The following is a 25,152-nucleotide window of genomic DNA, read 5'->3' as shown; positions in this document are numbered from 1 at the left end:
TTCAACCCTTCTGTGGATAACAGCAAATTTTATGCGCCACTGGACAATCTACGCGTTTCGAATTGCTCAAGATATACCGTAGTTGCGGCAATCATGCGGAAAATCATTCGAACAGACGAAACACACAAGGTAACTCTACCGACGACGGAATTCTCGACGCTTCTTATTCGCGATTTAGAAAAACTCCAGCCCGGATTTACAGTTCAAACGTCTCCGAGTGCAAAGGGTTAATACGCCGGGTTCTATAGCTCCGCTTTCGAATTTCGTCCGTAACGCTCATTAAACTCGACGCGCAGTGCCGCGCTCGCAAAACAATAATCCGAACTTCCGACCGTTCAATTACGCGAAATTCCCGAATCATCGCGTTTCCTCGAGCGAACGTCATTATAAAACAATCGGATTCTCCGACGGTGTCGGAAGGGGTCGTCTACCTTGCCCGCGATGAAAACGGTGAACAAGAAGCGTTCTCGAATGAACGGGTCCTTCCGGCATAAGAAGCGTCTTCCGACGAGCCGGCCGGCTGGTCCGATTCGTCGGTGCACGCCAAAAGAAGAAAAATACGAGAGCGTTGCGCGAAGTTTCGTGGGCGGGTTGCTCTTATTGTCGGGGCTCGTATGCGAACACGAGAACCGGGGAAAAAATCTTCTCGACGCTGGGGACGCGGGCCGGAGAAAAACCGCGCGCATAATAACCGCGCGCCGGCGAAGACGAGACGAAATTATTACCGTGTCCTAGGCGACAAAGAATCCTCACCTCGGCCTTCGTTCACCGAGATGTGGTCGAGGCGAACTGGGTCAGGTGTGTGGTCCCGGTGGCGTATGCGTGTGCAACCACGTTCCCGGAGCCAAGAGACCTCGCCGTCGCATTGTCAGCGGGAAAGGAATACACCGAGACGGGGTATCGCTTTCCGGCGACGTGGAAATCCATCGTAAAACTTGGCGGAATTAATTGGATCCCCGTGTATACTGGCCACGGCGCTACGTACGCCACTGCACGAAATTATGGGACTACGGAAGCGATCGCAGAGTCGGATTCCTGGTGTGTTTGCGCGTTTGCAGCGGACACGAGTAGTCGTACGGTTGCAATCGAGGAGCGAAAACGGCTGCGTTTTTATTCTGTTGTTAGACAGCGGATTTTTATGCGAAATACAAATTTTTTCTATCGACTGTAATAAACTAGAGCCAAATAGAAAGACAATTCGTGTAGAATAATCTCTGTTGGCAATGCCAATTTAATCAAGGAAATAAAGAATCTGTTCAATTTTATCCTTCTAATGAATATGATACGCAAATATAGTTATTAAAAAACGAGTTACACGGACGACTAAAGTGCAAAGACACCCTTTGCAAGAGTGACATTGATAATACTGAAATTCCAGTAAATAACAGCGAGCAAATTCCAGTAAAATAAATGTAGATCTAAAAAACATTGAAATCCAATTTGAGGATGCTCGGAGACTTCGAACAACTAATCTAATGTAAAAAATATCGTATATATTACGTCCACGTGTAATCCTACGTTTGTAATCACACAAGTTTTAAGGGGATGTTATTAAGCAGATGCGGTATCAAATAAACAAATTAGAAACATAAGAGCGAAATAGGAAATCTTTTTATAATTTTTCTTATAATTACGAATAAGAATTATGAATAAAAATCATTATATAATTAGTAGCAGTCTCACGGACAGGAAATAGTAGTCAAGAATTAAATAGCTCTGCTGTTTAATGCTCACAAGTCGCAGATGCATGCAATTTCTCGCCTGCCAATTTTTCTTTGCACAGTTTCGATCCGACTTCTCCCAGTCGATCTTCCCATAGAATCCGATGTAAACAGGAAACGCAGTAAACTGTGAATTAGAAATTCCGAGGACTAATAAAATAGCAAATATCGAGCGATTTTCCCGGCGATCCCCGAGTCTATTAATTCCATCCAGTGGCGCAGGAGTGCAAGAACGACTGCTTTATCGTAATTGGATGGCAGCGGCTCCTTATGCGTCGACGTTCTCATGCAATTCCGCAATAATCAATCGGAATAATAAGTGGATGAAATGCTTCCTTTCTGTTTATTCCGCCGAGAAACGCGTGTTCCCCGATCGACGATCGACTTCCACACGGTCGGTTGGAATTCCAAAACTGAAGATTTCCTTTTCAACGACACGTTCGGCACGCGAAATTCGTTCGAAACACGCGCACACGATCTGAGATCATACGGTCGCGTTGCTCCGGGTCTCTTCGGGAACCCGCTGAATAGTTGTAGGTGTGATGCTCGGGCTTCAATTGACACACACTTAGGCTCCAGTGCTCTCGCAATTAGAGCACTAGTTTTTTAGGACGCTGGAGAACACTCGCGCGACCGGGCGTTCCCGTTTCCAGACTTTCCGCGCGATTATATCTGAACTCGGAAGTTTCCCGAGGAAATATCGCGAATCAAGCGTGTCCCGCTCCCACGCGAGATTGCTCGCGATTTATAGTCCCAAGGCTGTCGATATAATTCCCCGGTCGCGGCTGATATTCGGTAAATTGATATTTCACAACCGCTGCTGGTTTACTTTCTGCAAGCTTCTGTTGCGCGAGGAAGACAGTGGCTCTCGTTTGCGTTCGAACGGGAACTTTTCCTCGTCAACGTATTACGCTGAACGGAAAAGTTTTAGATATTATCTATTCGCGGTTCTTCGATTTTCTTTAGCGAAATGCCAGGAAGCGGAACTGTTTCAGGCAGATAATAATTCGATGTTGCAGCAGTTATGGTCAGACTTGTGCAGAATTACGATTCTAGTACTCGAAGAATTATAGTTACAAAGTAATTCAATTACATTAGGATTCAATTACATTGTGATTCAATTACATTGTAATTCAATCACATTATAATTCAATCACATTGTAATTCAATTACATTGTAATTCAATCACATTGTAATTCAATTACATTGTAATTCAATCACATTGTAATTGAATCACACTGTAATTTCAATTACATTATGCGATTCATTTACATTATGATTCAATTACATTATAATTCAATTACATTCTAATTCAATCACATTGTAATTCAATTGTAATTGAATTACATTATAATTCAATCGCACTGTAATTCGTAATTCAGATCTCCTTTGAATTAAATTAGAATATAATTCGTAATTGCAAGTGGAGCGCAATTGCAAAATACTAAATAATTAAATTACATGAATTATGAATTATGATGTAATTAATAGGTAAAAAGGCATGAAAATACGCAGAAGTGACGAAAGGGGAGTGTACGAAAGAATAGCATGAAAATGCATTTCAATTACATCGTATTTCAATTACGCGTTAATTGAAGTACTATGTAATTGAAATTAATTGTATATAAAATGTAATTAAATTGTATATAAAATATTGTAATTAAAATGTAAAAGGGTGAAAAGGTTTTTTCCAACTTCACGAATGCACGATATTAACAACATGAATATGGTATCGTAAATTAGAGATTTAAAGTTTTAATTAAAAAAAAAACTCATAATATTATGATAGCTTTTAGCGAAGTTACAACTGTTCAAAGGTTGACAATTTTTCGGCCAAAAATGAGCATTTGAGCATATTCTTTGTTGATATTGTTTCTTTAATAATTTCATTAAGTTGAAAATAATACGCAGATGTCCCGAAATTCTCTAAATATCTTCAATACATTAAATTTCGCTTACTTATTTTTATCATAAACACGTAATGAGCATAATTTGAGCATAGCACCTACAAATTCTTCTAAAGTTTAAACAACCGTATATTTAATAATTCTATGCGTATGATAAATGCATAAAGATCCGCAGTGTTGACATTCGTCGTTGTACAGAAAAAGTGGCTCGTCCGAGCGCTATTCTTTCGCAGTCCTTGGGCGCCACTTTGAAACCAAAGTGGGTGACAATTCGAAAGCTCCCGATATATAATTTCAGAGCGAAGTAACACAGACGACAGAAATGGTTACTCGACGCGATTCCCCGGAGAAATACCTATTTGCTTGAATCATTTTTCTAGTGAACGCGGTGGAAATTCCCTTTTTTTTCCCCCCGAGGACCCGGTGACAATAGCTTCCGCACAGAAAATATACTTTCGTAAGCTGCCTTATCCCCAAATTCGGACGGCCTACTGGCTACGGCGGTCGTCTAGCTCGGATTTGCCGAGGATTTTCCAGAGTTACGGGCCGGCTTGCGCGAATGACAACGCCCGGCGCAATGAGAAGCCAGTCAGAATGCCGGCGCGATGCACTGTGCTCGGTGTGCCCGCCGCGGTGCAGCGGCGCATCGGCACGCGTATTTTATGCGCGATGTAGGACCGTAGGCCGAATGACAGCCTAGGACAGCCACTGCGGAAAGGATGCGGTTAACCTCACCAGTTTCGTGTTTCCAGCGAAGGTGAAGCGTCGCGTCGGCGCGCACGCATGCAAGGGCTGCAGAAATATGCTACCTTTTTGACAATCGACTGTTATTCTTCGGCGTCGGGTTACCACCGCCGGAAGCGCGATTAATTCGACCACTTTTTTGCAGCTGCGCCAGCGATATTGTACTCTTGCCGCGAGTCTTTGGTAATCTGATAAGCTTCCAGGATAAATGCAACAGGCGATGTTGCATTTTCGTTGTCGCTAGAATCCAATTAACTCGTTCACTCTCAGGTGAAAATTCGACCATTTTCTGTGTCTACTGTCGGGGACAAGTACGAGCTGTCTCACTTGATTGTGACCTCCCCCCCCCGCTATTATCTTTTTTAATTTTGAGGAAACAAAAGACTTTTTACGTGTACTTTTAAAAATATAGAAAAAATAAAGAAAAAATAAAAGACTTCTTACAACTCCACTGGGGTTGTTTTTTTTAAAATATTGTTTTCTTTCGTAGCGTTCAAGGTCATCAATGTTTTTCTTGAATACATATATTTTCGTGTTGAATTGTGTGGCTCGTTAAAAAAAATACATTAATGAATCATTGTTATAAGTAAACTGCGGATCTTTATATAAATTTCTATAATAATTTCATTAACTTGAAAATGATACGCAGATGTCCCGAAATTCTCTAAATATCTTCAACACATTAAATTTCGCTTACTTATTTTTATCATAAACACGTAAAACTCACGGCGTAGTTATAAGTTGACCGTGAACTATATATATATTATGCAAAATTAAAATCGTCTTTACTAATTGAGAGATTCAAACGTTATACACGGGCAACACGACGAGTAAAACGCAATTTGTCGGATTACAGCGCAGAAAATCGATGGTTACGTGAAGATAATGTGGTAATTTACAGATCCTGGTTATATATTCGAACCCGAGGAAGTTTGTATGAAAGTACACGTTTAACACTCCACGGATTAAGATCAAAGCGATCTTCCCTAATAGAAAATTCTATGTATTGCAACAGTGGCGGCAAAGGAAGCGTCCCGAGAGATGGAGTGGGTCGAGCCGACCCGTATAATTCATTTTTGATGATTTAATAATAGATAATACGCTTACGTCTGTGTCTCGGTCTATCCGTGACGTCCTTAGAGCGGGATGCGCGTTAAACTGAGTAAAAAGGAAACATTAAATTTGCAAATCAGTCAGGAAACTTCCAAGAAAGGAGCACTTTTTTTTTTAATAAATATTCTACGCTTATCACGGCGTGGGAGTGTTGCGATTCTTCTCACGGCGCTCTCAATTATGCTCGAGAATCCTTTCGATTAACACGCGTCGAGCGGTATATAAGGCTGACGCACTTGTTTATCCATATTTAAAGATTGATATTTATGCTAATACATTCAGCGTAATAAATTCGGTTGGCATTCGTGGGACGCACAGGATTGAAAGAGTAATCGCTAAAAATAACATCCTGCTGTTGGCGTTTCATTTGGTAAAACTGTTCTAGGAAGAAAACGTAACTCTGCATGTGCACTAGGGATCAACTGGTTTAATTAAACTTTGCGTTAGATATACAGTAATTTCTCTCTAATTCGCGCTCAGATTGCGCACAAAAATGGATAATTTTGGTAGAGGAGATACGATTATTTGTACTATACTTATTAGTACTATATAAGATCTCAATCTAACGAACTATTTTGTACGAATACAATGCGAAGTTATTAATCAAAAGGATTAGCTTTTTTTAGTACAGTTTTTCGTAGACTGTGGATATATCTGTGGAATAAAAATCGCATGCACTTATTGCAAATCGGACGACTTGCGAGTTATACTAATAGCAAATAAATACTTGCTCAAGTAATAGCAAAATAAAAAAAGGCATTTCAGTCCTTGTACAGCAAATCTTTTACTTGTACAGTAGACCTTTTAACATTTAAAACAAATTCAAGTCATTTAGTCCAGTTTTAAATTTGCGTTTATATATAAATAATATATATAAAAAATATATATAAAATATATTTTTATATATATAAAATATAAATATTACGTTTTAAAAGATGTTCAAATACCTTTTGCCAGGGATAGTACAGTAAATTCTCCCTATAATTAATTTACAGTGAAATAATCATGACAATTTGAATACATTTGATGTAGCTTTATTAAATTTTGGTTGATAATCATTAAACCGATCACATTAGAACGTAAATAAAATTTCCATCTACCCTAGCGTGATTAAAGAAGGGTTACAATATGTCCACACAAATTTAAACATGTATTTTTGTTCTAACAATGTTTTTTTATAAATTTTTGTATATTCCATTTTCGCATTAGTGGGTAGCTAAATGTATTATTTAACAGTATTGTATAAATAAATATACAGTAAATTCTCCCTAAATGACGCTCAGATTGTGCACAAATATGGACAATTTGGGTAGAGTAGATACAGTTATTCGAGTCTTGTGGCTCGTTTATATAGTTACCGATTGTCTGCAATTATAAAAACGAGCCGCAAGGCTCGAATAATCGTATCGTCTCTTCCCAAATTGTCCACTGATTCACAATCTGAGCGTCAATTAGGGAGAATTTACTATACTCGTCAAAAATAGAAAAATTCGTTAATATCTATCGACTTCTTTACACTTTTCAATTTCGCTTCCTCTGTGGATGAAAATGAGACTGAAGGAAGAGAGAAATATATAGAAAGAGAAAGGAGAAGAGAGAGAGAGAGAGACAGAGAGAGAGAGAGAGAGCATGATAGAGGGAAATTGGGAGGAAGAAAAATACAAAGACATGGAAATAGGAAAAGAAAGAAATAGATAGAAAGAATAGAGAATAGAGAAAAGAATAGAGAATAGGGAAAAAGAGAAAAATAGGGAGAGAAACGGAGAGTGATACAGATTGAAAGACAGAGAAAGAGAGACAGAGTGAGACATAGAAGGAAAGAGAAGAAAAGAGGGAGTTGGTTTGACAGAGACGGTCGCAAAAATTGTCGAGGATGGAGAAAGGGAGGAGGAGCGGAGGGTTGGTTGGCTATCAGAATGTGATTTAGGTCGGGAATTCACGATGCAATATCAATGAAATACGAGCCCCCCGAGGCTGGCTCGTTCGCATCGTGCATTGTCTGGTTCAGCAGAAACTGCTTCATGAAGAGCCGGCCGGCGTGCCGCATTAAAGAAAAACTGGTCTTGGAAGAACCTGCCTTCTAACCGGCGCAAACCAGAGGGATATCCCCTCGCTGCCTATCCTCAAGCTCATGCTCGCGACGACGAACCTAACCCAGAACCTTTCCCGCCGCCAGCTACGATATAAACATTCGCAGAGAGACGTCGCGTCGCGTCGTCGTCGCGTCGCGCGTACTGTAAAATTTCCACGCCATGCTGTTAGGCGAAATAAAACACCGATGTTGAGGTCGATCTTCGTTCAAGCACTTCCGTATTTGCTGGTCGAGGAGTTGCGAAACGTGGGAATACATGAACTCTTCGGGAATGGTGTCTTCAGGATGCGTGGACTTTGATGGAAGCATCGAGATTTATTACATTGGAGCAAAATTGTAATAATAATAATAATAATAGTAATAATAATAATAATAATAATATTTATTTATATGTATATATAAATGGCGAATTATTAGAGAGGATACGTTGCTGTACATTATTGCTTGCTCGTTAGGGTTTCACCCGAAGTTTCTCTGGAAATTAACACTAATTGGTATTCACCAATAATTTGCGACATTGTGTAATATCGATTGTATTGAAATAAGTCGGCAGAAAGTACGAAGGATTTTAAAGTTATTTAGTGGTATCTCTTCTATTAATTTGTGTACATTAATTAATAATTCAATATTTATATTATATTTTCACGATAATACACTTTGCCAAACTCATTAACTAACATAATAATTTATCTCACGAATAGTTTAACGTAGAGGAGAATATGAAATAGGACAAATAAACAATTTAAAAAATTAATTTTGTTATTCTATAACGGTATTCAATTAATTGTCCTCCATGTTATGTTAATATAATGAATAGATGTAAAATAAAAATTGACGAAGCTAATTTTAAGAAACGGAAGTCAGATAAATATGTCCTTCCGCTTTTAATCACTTTAATAAATCGCATGTAACATAAAAATATTCTCAAATTCTTCTGACGTCTTCGTAGTTTCGTTCTCGACTCAGTCATTTTTGTCAAAAATGCATAAAATCCGCATTCTAATACTGAATGACATTAGCTGAATTAGCAATGAATTAACTGAACAGATATTAAAAGACACCTTTTTCCACGGTTTTATTAGAAAAAATATGAGAACAGTTGCCTTTATTACATTAATAATGTATTGTTACGGCGACTTGTCCAAATCAAGTCGCTGTAATGTGAAACTGCCCTGTTGTGAGCAACTCCTTAAAGAATAATAGAAGATAGGGGTTGCCACGGAAAAGAGGTATAATTCGAAATGGTGTAATTCGCAATAGTATTATATAATTTTATATAATTATTTACCGATAGCCAACTTCTAATTGTAATAATAATTACTCTGAATTAAAATTATCTTCCTCTCTGTGTCTCTCTAATTTCCCTCCACCTCCTTTCTTATCTATATCTCTCTTCCTTTTTCTTTCTGCGTCCCATCTCTCTTCCTCTTCCTCTCGCGTTCTCTCTCTTCCTACCGCCATTTGTCTTGCCCCCCTCCCCCGACTCTCCATCTCTATTCCTCTCGAACCCTTTCTAAACCCCGTACCGTATCGCGAAATTATTCACAAACGGAGCCCCGAGGAAACTCGGGGAACTCGAGCCGCCTTCTGCCGAAGGCTTTCATTCGGCGTCTTCTACGTTGCATCTGTTCGCAACCCTCCCGTGATCGTGCTCTTGAATATTCCATTCGGACCACCTTGCTCCCCGGCTTATTGCGCGCAAATTGTGACTACGAGCTCTGTCCGACTCGCGCCGTTCAATTACATCGGCCGGAACGTTTCGGTTTTTACAACGGCGCCACAGAATCCCGTGATCCTGTAACACCTACGATGCCACCCCTGTATCTTGCGATAGCCGACGCGGGCATCCGCGGATTTTTCTTCGTTCTATAAAGTTCCTTCGTTCTTGGTTTTTATTCGAGAGCTTTACGGAGGCACGCTTTTATTCCCACGGAAATACGTGGAAACGTATAGAGAGATAGCGGCGCACGGGGTGGTCTTTATCTTGTCCGGCTTAATACCTTCGTTATTTTTGCCGATAATAAGTTTCGCTGCAAATGGTGCTTTTGACATGGTAATAAAGCGTGTTCGTTTATCGATGCTCCTCGAAGTGCGATTCCTTTGTTCAAAGGCAATCCGAGGACAGTGTGTTGCATGTGCTTCAACGTATGTTAATGATATTTGCTTAAATTGCAAGTTAATTTACGTGAAGAGTATTCTTCGATTTGAAGAAACGTTTTAGGACGAAACTAAATTTTGTTAGACTACTTAATCGATTTATGAATTACTTAACTACACAGTATGCTTAAAAGTCAAAAGGTGTTCGCAGAATTTTAAGCATGTATTTTTGTTCGAATAATGTTCTTTTATAGATGTTTCGTATTTTATTTTTGCATTAATAGGTAACTAAATGTATTGTTTAACGGTACTGTACAAATACATATACTTTTTCTCACGTGGATACAAAATGAACCCTCCCTTAAACAGACCTCAAGTGTCCCCGATATAATGAATCATGATCTTTTAATTTCAGTTTTATTAATACTAGATTTACGGAGCACAAAAAACAGCTGTTTTATGTTAATTTATAATAGGTACTTATATTATACTTATATATATTATACTTATATATAAGTACTTATATAATATAACCTTAACTTATACTTTATAAATAAAGTAACAATAAGACATTTATTCTGATTTTTAACAAATGTTATTGTAATAACTCATAAATGTATCTTTACGATGTGAATAATCGTAAATTTAAAAATTAGTGATCCGCCATTTTGACGGGTTCCGTAAATCTAGTGTTAATCAAGTTGATTCAAGGTGTGGAATTCTTTTTGCCGATAAAAATGTGTCTTCGATATCGCATGAATCACACGTTAAATACTTGAGAAACTACAAAAAGATGGAAGAAATGAAATAAACGAAGGAAACCGAAGAAATGATAAAACATTAGAAAACATTCTGTATAACAGTTGAATCAACTTTGTTAAATGCACGAACTCTGCAGCACGAATTTCCAAGAGAACCGTAACCTGCATTAAAAAGGGAAAATAGAGAATGACAGAGCCTAAATTATTTACAAAATCGCATTAACCGTAGAACATCGATTTCCCCGATCCGTTATTCTTTCTTTGTTCCTTCGCGGTCGCAAGAGAACGGAGGATCCCTTTGTTTCTTGGTCGATTGAATCGTTTCCGAGCGATTTCGCCGGTACAACGGGCGCAAAGGAGAACTCGGTACCTATCGAACCGGAAGCCGAATAATCTTTGTTCCCGTCGAATTAATAATTCATTCTCCGATGTCTTCGGTCCTCGGCCACTAATCATTTTCCCGTCAAGACTTCCTTTTCCGCTGCTTTTCACCGCTTACCGTTCGTTCGGGCGTCTCCGCAGCGCTTCGGCGAAAAACCACAGTCCGGAGAACTCGGATATCGCGAATACCGAGGGAGGCATTCCGGTTTGCGTAAACAAATACTACCCCCTGTTCCTTGAACCACGAATCGCCCGTGCTGTGCTTCGTTTTTCTGTTGCTTTGTCGACACGGCGAATTATTCACGATTGGAGTCGGAGAGAGACTGAGAGAAAGAAAGAGAGAGAAAGAGGGAAAGGTCAGGGGATAGGGAGGGAGAAAGAGAGGGAAGGAGAAAGAGAGAAAGGCAGAGAGAGGGGAAGAGAGAGTGAGAGAGGAAGAGAGAGTGAGAGAGGAAGCGAGAGGGAGAGAGAGCGAGAGAGAGAGAAAAATGATAGAAAGAGAAAGAGAGCAAAGAGAGAGAGACAGAAACAGCGATAGAAAGGAGACAGGAAAACACAGGAAAAGAGAGAGAATAAGAGAACAAAAGACAGAGGGAGGAGAGAGAAAGAGGGAAAAAGAAAAAAAAGAGAGAGAAAGACAAAGCGAGCGAAGAGAGACCTCCGAGAAAAGTGGACCGGAATTCTTTTATCGCGGCATCTGTTTCGAGTTCTCTTTGTACGGGAAGGCCATTATGGCGCGAGCAATTCAATGATCGAATTAATGGCGTCATTTGAAGAAGCCTCTCCAGATACTGAATCGTGGAAACTAATGAATGATTAAACTGCCTTTTCTCCAATAGTATATTGTCCGGCGTTGTTCAACGACACGTTCAATTTGCACGCGTTTAACCATTGTTGGCCGACGGTGTGCACGGTGCGCCTTCTCAGAATTCATAAGCCGATGTTACCCGCGGTCCTTTCTATTGGAAGATATTCGGTCGATGAACTCGGACAAGCGAGAGGAAACAATTTCTTGAAGCCATAAAATTGTACCTCGAACACTTCGGCTTGTAGCTCTCGAGCCTTAACCCTCCGACCGCCGAGGCGTCCTTAACACGCAATAAATCATTTTAACACTGTTGTTCCCCCACGAGCGAAATGGAATTCTAATTATGGTAATCGGTGGATACGAATTTTTCTGGCGACGATGACATTTATGTCGTGCACGAACATTCTAGCGGGATGCATTTCGTTCCATTCGGCTGTAGCGATTTCAATCAGCCACTTGCTCGAGAGTCGAATTCTTAATCGCTGACATTTCATGACTTGGAACTCTGATCGGATTTAAACGTGTTGCGTAATAATGTTAATAGATCATTAATGTGACTGAGTTGAGTGAACTGAAGCTGTGTGTACGACCACTGTGTATGTTTAATGGAAACAGTCTCGTATGAAAAGTGTATAAAAAGATTTTTTCTGAATATTTTCTAATAAGAAAATGTGCTGTAAGTATTATTTTTTTTCGGTTTGTGGTCTATTTATTTATACAATACTGTAAAATAATGCACTTAAAAGCCTATTAAATATGTTTAAAAAGCATTGTTAGAACGAAAATATATGTTTATAATCCTGTGGACATATTTTAACCTTCCTTTAAGCATGCTAGGGTAGATGAAAGTTCTATTTAAGTCCTAATGTGATCGGTTTAACGATTGATTATCAACCAAAATTTAATAATTTAATAGTCCTGACTATTTCACCGTAGATTAATCGTCAACGTCAAAATCGTCGGAATGAAAAATATACTTAGAAGAAGAAGACAGAAATATTGCAGAAGCATGATTTGTGACTTTCGCGACAGAAAAACGCATGTTTCTTGCGCGACGACGATGTCATCGTCGACATTTTTGCTGCGAGCCGCTGACGCGGATGGAGTTAATTAATGCCGAGTCATCCACTCTCACTTCACCCTTCGCGACGAATACCATTTTCCAATATGGAGGATCGTTGATCCCCGACTTCCAGTCTGTTATCGCACGGTTCCTAATTAAACCGGATTAAACAACGCATACTTTCAGCTGCATTCTCATCCTGTATATGTAAGCAACATCAAGATAAATTTCACGACAATGATAAAAATTCTTCTTTTTATTTTCTTATTACTTTGAATAATAAAATAAAAATAAAAAGACATTGCTGTATGTAAATATACAGATATTTATATATGTATTGGTTTTCATGAAATTTTAGATATACAAAATGCATTTTTAAAATCTGTGTTATAAAAAAGATTTTTTTATTTCTTTTTCTCATTCCAAGTGGTAGGAAAATAAAAAAAAGTATTTCTGTCATTGTCTAGTCGACATAAGTCCTTTTATCATCTAAAAAAGATCCAGTTTTAAAAATGTTACGCCGTTATATTGACTCAGAGAAATGACAGTATACAAAATTTTTTGATAAAAATTGGCCAACTCTGAAAGACGATAACTCCACGAAAAATCATCGCAAGATAATGACAATAATTTCAAATTGAAGCTCGAAACCTCTACTTTAAAATAACGTTTCTAAATTTTAAGTTTAATGCACTCTCACTAGAGCGTAACCCTTTACATATGAGACCATATTTATCATATTGAAAATTGCCAAGTATGACGAAATGCACGGACTTTGTACAATTTTTTTTCGTAGATATTGTTCTCAGCCGAATGAAGTTTGATCCTTCCTCCTTAATTTAAAAAAAAAGAGAAACGTGGTTACGATTTTTGTTCGCGAAGTTACAGCAGTTTAAAGTAACCCTTGCATTTTTGTCATGTACCACTGGCATTGGGGTTATTGGATGTGCACCACAGGCAGATTGCTGGTTGGATCTTGCACATCGTGTGCGTTTGTGTGTCGTATGTGTATGCGCATGTAAGTGTCTGTATGTGTGTGAGTAATTTTCAGGAGCGAGTGTTTCCTCCGCGATGCTCTATTACTGCTCGTAGCCAATCCCTCATGTTAATGCAACCTCTGATTTCATGCCAAAAATGCAAGGGTTACTTTAAAGTGCTGTAACTTCGCGAAAAAAAATCGCAGCCAGGTTCCTTTTTTCCAACTTAAAGGGGATGGATTAAACTTCGTTCGACAGGAAACGGTATCACTGAACAAAATTTTGCGAAGTCCATGCATTTCGTCAATTTTCAATTTTTTCGTCAACTTGGCAATTTTCAATACGACAAACATGGCCTCGCATTTAAAGGGTTACGGTAGTGAGAGTGCATCAAACTTAAAACTCAGAAACGTTATCCTAAAGTAGAGGTTTCAAGCTTTAATTGCAAAGAAATTTCATTATCCTAACATGATTTTTCACGGAGTTATCGTCAGTCGAAGTTGTCCAATTTTTGTCCAAAATTGTTTCTGCTATAATTTGTTTGGGCCGTGTATATTCTTTTGCGTCTCTTTGTCTCGATCTCCATCTCTATTTCCCTCGCCCCCTATTTACCTATCTCTATCTCCCTCCGTTTCTCCGGCCGAGTCCGGTCGGTCCGTCGCTAAATTCGCCGCAGTAATCGAGTTTTCCTCTCAAAGCGTCGATCGGGAACGCCATAAAACTCGACGCAGATTACGTCTAATAACGTGTAATGGAAAATCCGCGGGGCAAACTGTTCCCGACCGGCATCACGGCCGCGGTGTTTAAATCCAGGTGGTTTCACGACCGGCTAATAAAATTCGGGGAAACAACGCGAATTACTGGAACCGTTCCGGTAATCGAGTTCGAAAATAACTCGCTCTCAATCACCGGCTACGAAATTTTATAAGCGGGCTCTCGCGTGCCCGCGAAAACTCTAACTAGCCACGTGTACGTTATCGCTCGGAAACTATCGAGGGAAGTGAATATTTCATCCGTGCACAATGGGCTCTCCAACGTAATGAAATATCCGTTAGAGATTTCCTATAATTTATCTACTACCGCAGCATTGGAATTCTGTGCATCGAATATCATTTCCTGCGTTAGATTCCAATGTTAGAGTCTTCAATTAAAGCGCGCTACTTCATTTAATTCGGTGTTTTATGTGTGTGTGTGTATGATTGAAAATGAAACAATTCGAATTAAAACTAATGTGAAGATTAATTGAATTTCAACCTAAAACCTGTAACATTTTTTTTCATGACGTCGAGGTGCATTGATATTATACAGCACATTTTGTAACTTGTATATTACAAGGTAAATTGTAAGATTAAACGAAGTAATTGATCTTAGGAATCGTTTACCATTCATTTTTATATCGCATAGCAATGACGGAAAGAATTAATATGAAAGAATTAATATTTTGGAAATACAACTATGATTTTTCTTTTTTCAGTAACTAGACTGCGGATTTTATGAATTTTTGACAAAAATGGATGAATGGGAAACGAAATTGTGAAGAGACCAAAAGAATTTAATAATATTGTGAATATTCGACTCGAAATACGATATATAAATAAATATATAATATAATATATGTAATATCCGGCTCGATAGATTTTTGATATTACAGTTGTGTAAAGTTTCATATCAACTCATTATTATTCGAAATCGTTTGATCGAAGAGAGCAAGGTACGTTTTACACAGAAAGGGTACACGTGTGCAGCAAGAGATGACATCTGTTTCAGAGACAGACAAAAAGCTGCAGTGGCAAAAACACGTATTTGCTCCATGTAGGTGCGATTTACATAATTATTCTGCTCGTGCACTGCACGTACACGTGTATTATAAAAAACTGTATCTTTGGAATTGCATATCTCCGATGGAAGCAGTTTTTGCAGGTCAATACAATCGAATACACGAAACTATGTCCATGCTATAGTGACGTTCTCAGATCAAATAACGTGCGGTAAAAAGCTAGAAAGTGATCGATCTTTTTGTCTTTGTATAAGATGGATTGTAAATGGGCGTGGTTTCACTAATTTCAATTTTAACAGAGCTAAATTAGAGTTCCACAGAGCAACCTGTCTCATGTCTACCAAATGACATTTCGAAGAAAATAATGTACAACGAGAAGCCAGAAAATGATCACTCTTGGGTCCTTTTTCGTATAAAGGGTCCCAAGTGGGCGTGGCTTTGATGCTCACGATTTAAATGCAGCTACCTAAAGTGACTCACGGAGAATTTAAAACAATTTCTAAATCAAATAATGTACAGAGAGTGTAATAATGATAGTTTCGTCTCATGTTTGTAATATAACAGTGTAAATAATATATTTCACTAAATGCATCCTAACGAATCATCTACTAATAACAAATAACAGAAATATTACGTAAAACGCGCTGTTATATCACAAGCTACCATTATTTTGGTCATTTTACTACAAGAAAGAGCTTGAAAATTGTGCATACCATTTTCCTTGTATAGAGTGTCCTAAGTAGATTTGGTTTCGCTAATTTCAATTTCACCGGAGCTGCAATATAGCTGCTTCAAAGTGCAATCTATATTCATGTCTGTCCTACAATGACATTTTAGAGGAAATTCTGCACGAACAATAGCTAGAAAATTATCATTGCTGCCTTTTCTATATAGAAAGTCCTAAGTGGGTGTGGCCTAATTGCTGTCGAATTTCAGCAGAGTCACATAAATTCGCCACAGAGCAGTCTGGGAAAATGTTTACCCTGTAGTGACGATTTAAATCGAATAACGTACAAAGTAGAGCTCGCAAATGATCGATATTGTTCTCTCTGTATATAGAGTTTTAAGTGGGCGTGGCCTGATTGCTCCACACTTCAACAGAGTTATATATATATGCCCTAGAGAGATATCTCTACCCCATATCTGCACTATAATGATATTTCAGAGGAAATTCTACACGATCAACAGCTAGAAAATTATCGCACTACTGTCTTTCCTTTATAGAAAGTCATAAGTGGGCGTGGTTTAATTGCCGTCAAATTTCAATAGTATCACGTAACTTGCTCACAGAGCAATCTAGGACAATATTTACTCTACAGTGACGATTTAAATCGAATGACGGACAAGATAGAGCTCGCAAATGATCGATATTGTCGTCTCTGTATAGAGGAGTCTCAAGTGGGCGTGGTATCGTTGCTCCAAACTTCAACGGAGCCGCATAATCACCCCATAGCGTAATACGCCTCCAGTCTGCCCCAAACGAAACTTCTGTACGACATCAATCATTTTCTTCAGAATCGTCTGTGTCCCAATTATTATATCTTTAATATCTCGGTGATTTCGGCAACAGGAGTACAACAAAAACGGGAGTCCAAAGTTTCCATTGGCAATAAAATAAATTCGCACTTTCGCAAATCGTCCGGACTTGGCGACTGGACAACTTGGCCGCCGAACGATTCGATCAAGTTTCGATTACTCGCCTAATCGTCAGCATCGAGACCCTAAACGGTTACCATCCGCGTGGATTACCGTGGCGATACCCGGTTGTTGTTCATCGATCCGGACGGAAATAATACAGAGGAATCGCGGCTATCGAACGAGAACCGTGGTTCCCTCGTTTTCGGGCAGAACTGGAACCCGGCGGAAATAGGGCCGCGCAATTACGGCCATGCGTCGCGCCGAGTGGGTCGCACAGCAATTCCGGCAAATGAAAAATCAAATTAATCAAGGACCGTTCCCTAGGCCTTTTATTTGCGGTCCGGATCATTCGAACTGCTCGCGAGAACCAGAAATTCGACGGTACTTCCAAATGGAAACGCTTAAATTGATAAATCTTTGCCAACGATGGTTGCTCGAATTTCTGGTCTGCGGATTGCATCTATTTATGACAAGAATGAGTTACTGTTATTTAGAGCAATAAAAATGAATTAAGGAATTAGAATTGTTAATGAAATGATGACAATCCGTTTTCTGTGTCAATCGCAACTGGTGCAGGCAATTTGTAATTTCGCTGAAATATCCGCAGTCTATGAACGTACCTAAAATATGAACGTTTCGTAATATTGCCGTAATAACTAACGGTCAACTGATTTCATTTAAATATATAAATAAATCGTAGCAGGATTCCTCCATTCTCTAAACTATGATCGAAATTGGTCATTAATTGCGAGCCAAATAATTTCTTGTTCAGCAATCTAAATTATATCGTGAATAAACTAAACGTTAGTTTTATATTCAGTGCAATATACAATGAATTTAAGAATAAGATACAATACAATATACAACGAATTTAAGAATATGCCGTTCTTAATTGATTACAATTGTTAACCCTAGAAAGATAACCATATGACAACGTACGTAAAAGATAACCATACGCTTCAGAGGCGCATGCTTTTCTAAGGCGTCAATTTTATACTAACAATGGATATTTATTTAAGTTAATCTAGTCATTTTAAAGGTTTGGCATTATTGTAAAAATAAAATGCATTTATATTATATTTTTTTATATTTTAAGTAATTTTAAACTTAAATCATTAGACCTCTATGAAAAATTAACAAAAATCAACAGTCTTCGCAGGCGCCTCTGCGACGTAGGTTATCTTTCTCGGGTTAAAGAAGCAGTGAAAATTCGTTTTCTGTATCCTGCGATTAGTCCGGGTAATTTTTATTTTGCAGAAACATCCGCAGTATATAAATTCTATCAAAATCTTGGATCTTACCACAATATTATTATAATAACTAACGGGCATATTCCCTTTTAAGTGCGTAAATATCTGCATTCCTCAATCACAGGTCAAGCAATTAATTATTTAGCAACCTATTCCCCAACTTCTTGATAATTCGATTAAATTACATAATTTGCCATATGGCAAAAATAAAGTGAACGTTAGTTTTATGTGTTCGCTTGAATGTAAAATGAATCACTTGATCGCGACCAGATGGCGACCTGTAATCCGAGATTTACATAAAAATAAACATTTACGGCTCGAAGAATATCCACTTTTAAAATGATCATTGGCTAGAATTGATATTTGGTTCACTGTACGTCGCGGCTCGCACGAAATTTACAGCTCGCCCGTAACGATCCTCGCCGAGCATAAAATATATCGCATCGCGGCGCTGCGACCGATATGGAACTTAATAACCCGAATATAAAGCGGAGAATTTATTATTTGCTCTTTTCGATATGTTCCCTTGACATCGCTGCACCCGTCAGTCGATACAATTGCAGATTACTTCCTGCTATAAAACATTTATGACACAGCTCGAACAGGAATATTCATATTTGCTTGGGGAGGGACGCGCGTTTTCCGAGGCTCGAGAAACAGACGATTTTTTCGAATCCTTTACAATCGGGATGTTATGCTGTCCGATATAATGTATGCGAATTTCAGGCTCCGAAATACCAGTAGAATCGATGCAATGGCGGTATAGTTTGCACTTCGCGCAACGCGCGTGCAGTTAATACATTAAACTAAATCTATCTCTGCCTATCGAATGATCAATATCAGATTTCGATTCTTGCATTATTGGAATTATAGGCGCACTTTCATAGGCATTGATTAATTCCTGCGATTAAATGATCAAATAATATATTCATTCATCCATCCGTATATTAAATCGAAGTTGAGCAACATCTAAACAAATTTAATCTTGCAATTACGAATACGTAGCATGTTCCAACTTTGTTTTTATCGACGACCATAACTGTTGCAACCAAAGCGAGGAAAAATTGAAATCTAACTAATAAAATGTGGAAAATTTTTATGAAAGTGATTTTGGTTACTAATTAAGGATTATGAGTAATTAGAATTTTTTTGCTTTCCAAAAAATAAAATTCTGATCGTCGATAATGGTTATTCGTAACTAATATATAATTTTGATTATCCCCAATGGTTATGTCAAGGTTATTTAATAACCAAAAAGATTATAATGGTTATACTGCAACCACAGCGAGGAAAAATTGAAGTATAACTATAAAAATTTAGAAAATTTTTCTGAAAATGATTTTGATTATTTATTAATGATTATGAATAACTAGAATTTTTTGCTTTCCAAAAAATAAAATTCTGATCGTCGATAATGGTTATTCGTAACTAATATATAATTTTGATTATCCCCAATGGTTATGTCAAGGTTATTTAATAACCAAAAAGATTATAATGGTTATACTGCAACCACAGCGAGGAAAACTTGAAGTATAACTATTAAAATTTAGAAAATTTTTCTGAAAATGATTTTGATTATTTATTAATGATTATGAATAACTAGAATTTTTTGCTTGCCAAAAAAAAAATTCTGATCGCCGATAATGGTTATCCGTAACCTAATTATACATTTATAATTCTGATTATCCGCAATGGTTATGTCAAGGTTATTTCATAACCAAAAACTGTTGTCGTCAATTATAACGGTTATTAGTAATCAAAAAAATTCTCCGGTTTTCATCGTTCGATTGATTTGATATTGAAACGAACTTATGGTAACAAATACATTATGGCGTCGCAAAAAATCGATCGAACTTTTCGATTCGGGGCGATCTGCTGTCAGTTTTTGTGATCACAATATTTGTTGTTAACAGAGCTGCCAACTTTTAATTATAGAAAATCTATTCCTAGTGAATATCGCATTTCTTGCAGAACTCGATGTATTTCCATCTTAGAAGTATACGAGATACAATTTCCTTGTGATACGAAACCGATCCCTAATGTGACGTCAAGTTCGTGTTCTTTCGCGCTGTATCAAAGTCAGTTTATCCGGCGCCTATAATTGCGTAATCAAAAATGTTTCTTGTAGTTACGTGCACGAAACGATAACGATTTGTTACCATTTACAAAGCACAAGTGAGAATTGTCACGAAGAGGTTGCACGGTTAATACTTTCCAATGATCGCATCTATATTGCATTATAATTGCCAAATATAGGCAATAGAAAAATTTAATGTTACCTCCACTTGAAAGAACCATTAACCTGTATGTACCGTTATAATTTTCTGTTATAGCTACTTATGCCAATATGAATGTTAATTATAGTCTCCAATATATGTCACATGTTAATTAGGATATAGCTCGCAATTAATGCGACCACGGGAAAATAAACTTATAAATTAATTAATTAATTAACATCTAGTATATGTAATTTCACACATTTACTTTCATTCCTAGATATTGATAATTTTCCTATTTAATAGATTATGAATAAAATTATTTTTTTAGCCCTTATTGACACTAGAGTTGGGCATTATTCGAATTGTTTCGAATAAATATTTATCTAAGATGATTCTCCGAATGAATACTTTTCAATCAAATATTTTATTCGAATAACAATTATCCGTCATAAATTATTCGATCTATAATTATTTGAACACATTGTAAAAAATTATTCGAATAAATTAATTGAGTAAATGATAAAAATTATTCGAATAATTTATTCGAATAGAGATTTTTTAATTATTCGAATAATTTGTTCGGACAGAGATTGTAAAATTATTCGAATAATTTGTTCGGATAGAGATTGTAAAATTATTCGAATATTTTATTCGAACATTTTGTTTTCACGCAATTTTATAAGAATATATTTATACGAATAAATTCAAGATCGGTTCAATTTCAAGTACTGAAAGAATTATGATATTGTCGAAGCCTTACTCTGCACTTTTACAAAGATTATGCAATTATGCATCAATGATCAATCTACCCATAAGAGTAACAATCTGTAACAATCTTCAACGTTTGAAGAAAGCAATAATGAAAGAATCAAATCGATAAACCATAACTTTAAAATCACTTTATATTCTATCATTTTTATTCAAATCGATTATTTTCCGCATAGATAAATCCTTATTCGAATTCAATCTTATCCAAACGAATTCTTATTCGAATAAAATCTCATTCGGACGGATTGTTATCTAGATAAATGTTCATCCGATTGGATTTATTGGAAATTCAAATTACGACGAATCGTTACGTAATAATAGACTTTTTATTCGACAGTGTCGATTGAAATCGTATTTATAAGTCTTTACCCGTCACCCGTCGTCCGAATAAGACGGCCAACTTTGACTTAGAATAATCAAACGAAGCCCGTATAGATCGCCGATAAGTATTCAAGAAGCAACCTGGCTGCAGCAAGTTCCGCGTCGACGGTTCTTATCAAAGTTCCGAGGGGGGTAAAAACATATTGGAGGGATCGATAGGTGCTTTTGAGGAACTGCCTGGCTGCGCCTGGATCGTCCCATTCCCGTTTCTGTCAGCCGCGGGTGGTTCTCGGTCGACGCGGAAAGCATAATTCCCGGTCGCGTTCAAAAGCGAGACGGTAAGAAAAAGGGTGGTTGAACTCTTACTTGTCGGTCTTGGTCGGGGCCATGTTGTCCCAGCTACGAACGGGGCTGTTCAGCTTGCTGAACGACAATTCCCTGGATAGATAGGCGGAGCAATGCCAGCTGTGCCTCCAGAAGATGCTTCCGCTGACCCTTTCGCGGTTCTTCAGCGTGCCCACCACACCTTTCTCACTCATTTCACTGGTCGACGACGATCGGATTTGCCTCGATCGAACACAGGATTCTACACAGGATCACACATCGGACCGGCGACGCGGTGTCCTTTCGAACTGTCAGCGGAATGGATCGAGTTCCCTGCTGCTCTGCCGAGGATCCAACTTCCGGGCTTACATTTTCACGTCGGACGAGATACACACATGCCCGCTTTATATCGACTTTCCGACGCGTTCATGGAATTCTCTTTCTCTCTCTCTCTCTCTCTCTCTCTCTCTCTCTCTCTCTCTCTGTGTGTGTGTGCTGTTGCAGTTGTTTTTTTCTTGCGTTTTCCTGTCCGAATTATCGATCGTTATCAATCACAGCGACGAAGCCGCCTCACGGACTCCACATTTCGCACGGCGTTCCCCCCGGGAGAGCTCGTTTTTACCGAGATACTCGCTCTGGGCGTCGCGACGCTATCGCGTCGGGGACGATCTACGGAGAAGGAACACGGTCCAGGAAACCGACGAACACTGCGAGGCGAACGTCGATCTCAGTGATCAGATACAGCGATGACGGCTCCCCGAGAAGGGAGTCTCCTTTACGGGAGTTTTCTATTTGATCGCGTCTCTGTGATCGACGATTCCCTGATTCGCGATCGCGCGCCACGTTTAATGCATCTACTTGGACAATAATGCTGTTTGCGAAACGTTCTAGGACCCCGAGGACACGTTTTGATTAATGAGAACGTTTGTTTACGTTTTATATGGGCATTTGTCGATTCGGTACTCTTCGAAGTGGAAGAAGATTTTCTGGCTTATTTCGATGTTTGATTTCATGCTGTTCGAATGCTCTGCCGGATGCGCTTGCACTTTCGCACGATGCATAATTTGTGTGCGCTGTATCTTAACACTTTGCAGTCGAATAGTTTAGCTCGAAATCCAAAATAGTTTTTCTGACTCATAGCATTTCCATTTTACATAACCTGGTGCATTCTATACGTATGACACTGAATTTTGTGACTCATGCTACGGTTTCACTTTAAATACCTTTTTGAATATAAGCGAAGATAATGTTGACGTTATCTTGAAATGTGGTGTAACAATTTTTAATCTCGCCTTGGAGACGTTACTCGAGTCCAAAGGTTTAAGTCATTAATCAAGACATTTTCTCTAACCTACAATAGCATTTACATTTTCTACGATTATTTTCATTTTATACATATGATATTAACTTTATTTGCACACACATTCATTTACATTTGAATAATTTATTAGATATAAATGTTAACAATGTAATAATTCTTTTCAGAAATTAGGTAATAATTTTAAAAATGGCACCCTAGAGTCGCCATTCGAGTGCAAAGGGTTAAGTCAGAACACTGTATCCAAATTATTTTCACTTGTGAACGTTCGTTAAGGGAGATCATTCGTCCAGAAGTATGTAAATCTGTTGGTTCCATGGCTTCACTGTTCTATGTAATGTATTTATGACAGAGGAAAACTTGCACCATTCCCGATTTTTCTCAAAATCAATTTCGGTCTCTGTTTCTTGTAATTGTTCAGAAAATTTTCATTTCACGTAAATATAGACGGTTCACTCGAGTGCAATAATTTTGTATTCAGTTTCGTTTAAACAAAAAAATAAATAAGTAAGAACATTGTACCACAATTTATTTAATAGATGCACTATTAATCTAATAATTTCATATTACATAAAATTACATGTTAATACCAACATAATAATGCAGTAATCTAATAACTGATATTACACTGCATTTCATATACTATTAGAATAATCCTATGACAATGTGCAATATTGTATTAAATACTAGATCAACGATTTATGCTATAGAGATTTCCTATTTAATTTTAACAATTTGCGAATAAATGTCCACAAAGTTCAGAAATATATTTCTTATTCCAGAAATTGCGAACACATTAATTCAGTTATGCACGTAAAATCAGAATATATTCTTCATTTGTCCAATTATGAAAGTTTTAACGACTAGTTTTTCGGGGAATATCTTCTTAGTACTTTGAAAAATCCTCGTTCGCGAAGGATTAGCTTCATGTTCAGAGTGGCACACGTGATTCGAAAGCTGCACGGAGGAGAATGAGATAAATTCCACGTCCTAGAACGATGGAATGTGGATTTTCGTTTGTCATTCGGCGAAACTTCTGCTCGGTTTTACGGCGATCGAAGCTATCGACTTATATTTCGAAGTTACACATTCCTGGTATCGATACCGCTCGAAAACTTACGAGCGATACGAGCGGGGCTTTGTCGAACGTTTGTGAAGGAAGTTCGATACCTCGAGGATGGTGTGTGTAGGTACTATAACCCGGAATTCCTGCGAGTACATACATACATATTTCGATACGGCGCAAGAACCTCCTCACCTCGAATTCCAAAAGTAAAGATTTATGATTTCGAGTGTATCGTCGCGTCTCTTGTCGAGCATAACGTAAAATAGCACGGTGAACCTTTTCGCGAGATTATTGCAACGTGAATGCGAGGATATAGTTCGATTTATCGCAGAAATTTTTGTTACTGTCAAGTAGGAACTTTGAAACGAAATGATTTTAGTTACTGTCCAATAGGAACTTCGAAACGAAACGATTTTATTTATTGTCAAATAGCAACTTTTGCATGCATTAGTTTGTCCGATAGTCGAATGAAGAAACAAATATATGAGCCGTTTAAATGAAAAGTGGTCAATCTTGTGCTCGGTTGGTTTAATATTACGAAATCTCATAAACATTAATTTAATATTATATTTGATCTTGTTGATCAAATATATTTGGTCTGTTGATCTTCAAGTTGAAGCTCGAAAGTGGTTTATATAAAAGAATTGTGACAATTTTTAACGTTAGTGCATTTTGCAGAATTTTCAATTAATTCTTTATTAACCACAAATCAACTTCTTTTACTTACACCACTTCTGCATTCAATGGCTCATATAATATTTTATTTGAAAATAAATATAGATTTTATGCCAACGGTATTAGTAAACT

General features: G+C 37.8%; 2 protein-coding genes across 6 annotated transcripts in view; both read right to left on the bottom strand.

The window, feature by feature from the left end:
- RhoGEF3 (Rho guanine nucleotide exchange factor 3) overlaps nt 1-25,152 on the bottom strand; it is a 384,940-nt gene that overhangs the window by 148,214 nt on the left and 211,574 nt on the right. The gene's annotated exons all lie outside the window — the stretch shown is intronic.
- The window catches only part of LOC143259498 (uncharacterized), a 77,783-nt gene that overhangs the window by 49,004 nt on the left and 3,627 nt on the right, over nt 1-25,152 (bottom strand). The window contains exon 2 of the mRNA XM_076522032.1: nt 22,004-22,630. Within this exon, the coding sequence (XP_076378147.1) occupies nt 22,004-22,176 (173 nt within the window). The 5' untranslated portion in view covers nt 22,177-22,630. The remainder of the gene's footprint in view (nt 1-22,003; nt 22,631-25,152) is intronic.

The sequence above is a fragment of the Megalopta genalis genome, chromosome 5 (genome assembly GCF_051020955.1).
Source record: "Megalopta genalis isolate 19385.01 chromosome 5, iyMegGena1_principal, whole genome shotgun sequence".
Lineage (NCBI taxonomy): Eukaryota > Metazoa > Arthropoda > Insecta > Hymenoptera > Halictidae > Megalopta > Megalopta genalis.
Note: the sequence above shows the minus strand (reverse complement) of the source record. Positions and strands in the feature narration are given on the sequence as shown.